We start from the raw sequence: 6,335 nt of genomic DNA, 5'->3' as shown, positions 1-6,335 counted from the left end.
TAAGGTGGAAAGCATCAGAAATTGATTGTCTTCTGTCTTGATCTAAAAACAAGAATGAATACAAGCAGATGAAGGAGATTGAACATGCTACAATTCCACCTCTCAGATCACCATATACTCATCACTCAGATTTTAATGGCAGAATCAATCTTTCAAACAACTATAGTTTTGGTGCGGTTGCACTTGCACATTAGGTATAAAGTTATAAACCATTGAAACAGGACCTAGGTTCTGCTCACAACTCGCCATCCCATAGTTCTTCAAGCGTCCTGTATGCACCCAAAGTCTCATGTACAAAACCAGTTCCTGGAACAAGCTTTTCCTGCATCATCATTTACAAAGAAAGTCAAATTCAACCGTCCAAAAGAAACGAAAGCCCTCCACATGAGAAATGACAAGCACTCACCGAAACTAGAACAAAGAAAGAATGAAAAGAAGGGGGGAGAAAAGGAAAAGGCACTTGCCTGCTTAATTTCAGAGAATTTGGCAAACAAGTCTTCGGGTATAGACCAATCAAAAAGATCAAAGTTTTCCTGTATCCTTGCCTGATTCGTGCTTTTAGGCACTACACTGTGACCCATTTGTAACCCCCATCGAAGAGTCACTTGGGCAGGAGTCTTGCCCAGTTTTTCTGCCACCAAGTTCACAATAGAATTCTTAAGGATCTTATTCCTTGCCAATGGACAATAGCCCTGGAATAAGATTATTCATCACAAAAATACATCACTAATTAGCCAATGCTGAGGTTCAGGAACCACAAAAATGAAAATCTAGCCTATTCTGTTCCCAAATTATTCACAGAAGTCATGTGTAACAATAAAAGATTTTGTCTCTGCATACTCACAGATAACTGAACTCCCTTAGATTTACAGAAAGCGTGCAGCTTCGGTTGCTGCCAGTGAGGGTGCAATTCCACTTGATTAACAGCTGGAGGTATTCGTGCAACCTCTAACAGATCTCCAAGCTTCTTTGAAGAGAAGTTGCTGACTCCAATAGCCCTGGCCTTGCCAGAGTCAAAGAGTGCCTCCATTGCTTTCCATGTACTGGGTATATTAGGTTGGGTAAGGATTTGAGGATCAGAGCCAACTGACCCCTTTTTCATGCTCACTGGCCAGTGGATCTACCAAGATTTTTATTACATTCAATAACAAATAAGCAATTGCAATATTACTTTATGCATACATCAGAACAAAATAAATGTGCTAGTGAGACTCCGAAAGTTGATGTCTCTTCAAAAATTTGTTTTGATTAGTCAGTCCAAGGCATGTGATTAATTAATTTCATTTTACCTCCAATAAAGATTAAGGGCACTCAAACATACATTTCTAGGTGACATCTTCAAGGTACATTTACTATAAGGGTAAATCTTAAACTTGTGCACTTACAAGATAGAGATCCAGATAGTCAAGCTGCAAGTCCTCCAAAGTTTTATCAAATGCCTTTGGCACATCATCTGGTTCATGATCAGTACACCTGCAGACAATTCTGATTTCAACTTAGCATTTGATGGTAAAGTTGGAATTTTGAGATGATAAATTGAAGACTACAAAACTTAAGCAGAGTTTCAAACAAACCAGAGTTTGGAGGTGATCCATAAGTCCTCACGCTTCACAGCCCCATCGCTAAACAGCTTCTTCAGAGCAAAACCAATCTACATATATAAACCAGAACCTGCTCTCATGTCTCAAAACAACAGTTTCCAGCATAAATTAGCGCATAAATTTTCAAGAAGTAATTTTCATCGGAAACCAACCATCACCCCAAAACAAAACAAAATTACATATATGAATTCTTGAATTCTTATCTTACCTCCTTCTCATTGCCATACATTTGAGCACAATCGATTTGGCGATATCCAACCTGCACACAAAAACACAGACAACACGGGAACGACTCAAATTAAGCTACCAGGCTTAAACTACCTACAAAAAACTATTAAGTACGCATAATTTTACATATAATCTTGATTAATAATTAAAATTGATGGATCAAAACTGAGAAAACAGTAACCTTAATGGCAGCGGAGAGGACGTCGCCGATGAGATGAGTATCGGCGCGATATGTGCCTAACCCAACGGAAGGCATCTTGGCGCCGGTGTTCAGCTCAAAAAACTGAATTGCGTTCGCCATTACAGAGGAGGAAGAAGAAGCACACGTGCGTTCCCTCTTGCTTTTTTTATTTTATTATTATTTTGGGTTACTGAATAATAAGTACTTTATATTTTTTTTCAATGATGCTCCAAAAATTCTTCTTTTGAAATTTATAAGTTATTTCCATCTTACATTTAAAGGATGTCAAGTAGATTTTGGTCATCTTTGTTGGTTTGGGACTTTTGTTCACTATCATGTGCGGCTGTGTTTAATTGCGTTTTTGACTGTTAGTTTTGTTGCCTATTTGAGTTTGAGTTTGTTACTATCATGTAGAGACGTGTTGACTGTGTTTTTGAAATTTATCAAATGAAATTTGTGATTTGAAAAGATGTGCACTTAACTCTGGTCTAGTAAGTGCATCAAAGCAAAAGGCAGATTAACCGGACGAACAAAGAAAAATCTCCATCAAGATTCATAATTTCGTGACAGTCCAATACGCTGAAGCAGCACAGGATTTTATATGTCATTAAAGCTGAATGTATCTTTAAAAGTAAAAAAAAAAAAAACAAAGGTCAACAGAAGTGCCACAACTTCTGTATCCACCATTCTTCATGAAGCTAATGAAAAGCCAAATGTTTCTAAGATCAGCTCATCCAGGTTATGCTCACAATTCGCCGTCCCAAAGTTCCTCGATGGTCTTGTAACCTTCGGAAGTCTCGTGGACGAATCCGGTACCTTTAAGCAGCCTCTCCTGTAAAGAAAAACAGAATTCTTTAACAAAGTCAAATCACCACAAGACAACAGATGAATGGAATTCAGGAACAGAAAGACATATATAACAAATAAGAAATAAGAAGAAAAAAATGTTACTTGCCTGCTTTGCTTCAGCAAACTTTGCAAACAAATCTTCAGGTATAGACCAATCAAAAACACCGAAGTTCTCCTTGATCCTTGCATCCTTTGTGCTCTTAGGCAGTACACTGTGACCTGACTGGAGCCCCCACCGGATAGCCACTTGTGCAGGAGTCTTGCCCAGCTTCTCTGCCACCGATGTAAGAATCGGATTCTTAAGCACATCACCCTTAATGCTGCTAGTGCCTGGGGATCCCAATGGTGAATACCCCTGAAACAAGAAACACATTCCAATATTATACCAGTAATCTGCAGTTGGTGCTTTTGGTAAATCAGAAGAAGAATGTTTTACTTCATATAAGCATACTCACGGTTAAGTGAACTCCCTTGGATTTGCAGAATTCTTTTAGCTTTGGCTGCTGCCATTGAGGGTGCAATTCCACTTGATTAACAGCCGGAGGCACTCGTGCCACTGTTAATAGGTCTCCAAGCTTCTTTGTAGAAAAATTGCTAACCCCTATGGCCCTGGCCTTGCCAGAATCATAAAGTGCCTCCATTGCTTTCCAAGTACTGGCTATGTCAGGTTGGGCAAGGTTTTCAGTCTTAAAGCCAGTTGAACCCTTCTTCATCTTGACAGGCCAGTGGATCTACAAAAAATTTACAAATATTCAGCGGCAAATAAACAATGATTTGTATAACTTCATAAAGCTAGTGAGACTTGCTTGCAAGGTTGCCGTTTCTTATTTCCAGATATAAACAAAGTCCAAAGTACAAAGTCACATTATGAAAACTAAAGCATCAATCTGAAAAAGTGACTTCATTATTTTTTTTGGGACATATCATTACGGTTTTGCTTAAGAATATGTTATTTTCCCATAAAGTTTGACATGTTAAGTTGTCAAAATAAACAATTAATCGGTTAAATTCTTATTTGAATGTGTGGTTTAAAGTTGTAGAAACAAAAGATTACCCTTTTTATGTGTCTCTAGATATTAACAAACAAACAGTAATTGAGTGTGGTTTGGTTTACGTACTAGATAGAGATCGAGATAGTCGAGTTGTAAGTCTTGCAGGGTATTATCTAGTGCTTTTGGCACATCTTCTGGTTCATGATTATTGCACCTGCACAGTGCACATAAAGGTATTTTCATATTCAACCTTTTCAAATTTCCAATTAGATATAGAAAAGAATCAAGAGAGTTATACTGAAACAAACCAGAGTTTTGAAGTTATCCATAGGTCCTCACGCTTCACCACACCATCATCATAAAGCTTCTTCAGAGCAAACCCAATCTATAAAATCCAGCAAATTGGTCACTGTTACATTGGGACGCATAAATCATAAAACATTACAGAATTTACAAATTTAGAAAATTAATTTAAAGCAAATAATTAAGCAGAGAAATGGCGAAAAATCAATGAATAAGAGTTGAATTTGAAATTGAACACCTCCTTTTCATTGCCATACGCTTGAGCACAATCAATATGCCGGTACCCGACCTGCATTTCGCACAGATGAACAGTTGAACGACTGATCAAAATCAAACTTGACATTTTTGTAATTGCATTTCCAATTAAAATAAGAAACAAGAGAGACCTTAATGGCGGTGGTGACGGCGGCGGCAACGACGCCGGGCTCAGCCTGCCACGTGCCCAAACCGAGGGACGGGATCTTGGCCCCAGTGTTCAACTCAAAGAACCGAATCGCTTTCGCCATTTTTGTTTTCTGAAAAGTTCCCACTTTGCTGCGATTTGCGTGTGTAAACTGTCGAGCAATTTAATTGGGTAAGTTATTAAAAAGCGGGACCAAAACGTATGGGAAATGGAAAGCCAAACGAATCACGTCATTACACGTTGCATGAGAAGAAAGGGAAAGCCCATTAAAAGACTGATTTTGGAGTTGCTAAAAAGGGTAAAAGTGGAAGAGAATTTTTGATATGGGGCCGGCAATGAACGAGCTGGTCATGGAGTAGGCAATTGGGCTGTATTGTACTGTTGGATCGTAGTGCTCCGAATTATAGGTTTTACTCCAAGCGAGCGCGACAAAGAACAAAGATCCAATGGAAACCCCGATTCAGTTTCGTTGTCATTGTCGTGTGTCTGCAATTATTTTGATCAAAATTCGTTGCCAATTTTGTTTCTCTCTTTGTTTTAGATCAAACGTCACTGTCTTCCCTTTGAATTGTATTTTTTATTAGGTACTAATCCTTTGATGAAGTGCGTGGTGAGTGAACAGAATTTCTATGGTATTATATATGATTAGGGTCACCGGCATAGACCTCGAGAATTTTTTGTGGGTAATTTAAACTGCATAGAACTTTTGTTTTTGGCTAACTTTATGCCAATCATTGACAGCTAAAGTTTGTAAACTCTGGAAGAAATAGTTTGTGATGAATTCTTTTTGTATTTTGGAGCATGTGGTTTGCATGAGAATGACTTAATGAAATTTCTGAAAATGGAATATATATTAATATGTTTGAAAGTGTATGAGAATTGAAATAGTCTGTTAAATGCAAATGAAACAACCCAAAAAAAAGGACATGAACTCACGGATACATTATAAAATACGCAACGGTAACGCATTAAAAAGTGTTGTGTTGAAATGTGAAGCAATTACCAAAAATACTCCAACTCAGTATACAATTCTCTACAACAAATAATGTATGCAGTAATAGAATTTAGTAGTACTTGAGAGAATGAGGTTGTCCAAAGGAAAAAATTCCCACACAAAAAGAAAAAGAAAAATTGAACTCTCAAGTTGATTTACCGTGAAATTTCTCTCTTTAATATCTGCTTCGGAGATGTCAAAATTAGCAAATTAATCTATATATAAAGCATATCTGTAAAGTATAAACTAATGCAACTAGGAGGCACATTTTTTTTAATTTTTAAATAAATCGTATAGCCGTGTGGCTACACTCCTATGAAATATAATATACTTAAAGCGTATAGCCGCTCGGCTATACTACGTTTTTTATTATAAAAAAATAGTATAGCAACCTGGCTATACTCTTTTTGACACGTGGAGAAGCGGGCCCAGGCGCCACGTGGGTCATCTTTTTTTATTATTTATAAATATAGCTGAGCGGCTAGGCCCCAGGCGAATTTTTTTTAAATAATAAATAGTACAGCCGTGCGGCTATACGCTAATTTGTTTAATTAAAAAATAGTATAGCCGGTCGGCTGTACTATTTTTACAGTGGCTAAATGGCTCTAGCGTCAGGCGGGTATTTTTGAAAAACTAGTATATCCTGCGGCTATACTCGGATTTTTTTAACAACCAAAATAATATAGCTGCGCGGTCGTTCTTTTTTGACACGTGGCGAAACAGCCCTAGAGCTAGACAAGTACTATATTTGAAACGTGGCAAAATGGGCGCTAGGCGTCAGGCG

General features: G+C 37.8%; 2 protein-coding genes across 2 annotated transcripts; both read right to left on the bottom strand.

The window, feature by feature from the left end:
• Positions 1–2,243, bottom strand: LOC103338920 (NADPH-dependent aldo-keto reductase, chloroplastic-like). Its single transcript, XM_008242196.3, has 7 exons — positions 2,011–2,243; positions 1,810–1,860; positions 1,575–1,651; positions 1,386–1,473; positions 845–1,120; positions 465–692; positions 1–322 (listed from the first exon to the last, which is right to left on the bottom strand). Exons 1-7 carry the CDS (start codon positions 2,128–2,130, stop codon positions 236–238), a joined length of 927 nt encoding a protein of 308 aa, XP_008240418.1. The 5' UTR covers positions 2,131–2,243; the 3' UTR covers positions 1–235.
• A 284-nt stretch (positions 2,244–2,527) lies between these two features.
• Positions 2,528–4,713, bottom strand: LOC103338931 (NADPH-dependent aldo-keto reductase, chloroplastic-like). Its single transcript, XM_089054791.1, has 7 exons — positions 4,541–4,713; positions 4,393–4,443; positions 4,160–4,236; positions 3,978–4,065; positions 3,315–3,590; positions 2,966–3,214; positions 2,528–2,842 (listed from the first exon to the last, which is right to left on the bottom strand). The coding sequence occupies exons 1-7, from the start codon at positions 4,658–4,660 to the stop codon at positions 2,756–2,758; spliced, it is 948 nt and encodes a 315-aa protein (XP_088910917.1). The 5' UTR covers positions 4,661–4,713; the 3' UTR covers positions 2,528–2,755.
• Between the last annotated feature and the right edge of the window lie 1,622 nt (positions 4,714–6,335).

This window comes from Prunus mume, linkage group LG1 (genome assembly GCF_029339155.1).
Source record: "Prunus mume cultivar Tortuosa linkage group LG1, ASM2933915v1, whole genome shotgun sequence".
NCBI classification, from domain to species: domain Eukaryota; kingdom Viridiplantae; phylum Streptophyta; class Magnoliopsida; order Rosales; family Rosaceae; genus Prunus; species Prunus mume.
Note: the sequence above shows the minus strand (reverse complement) of the source record. Positions and strands in the feature narration are given on the sequence as shown.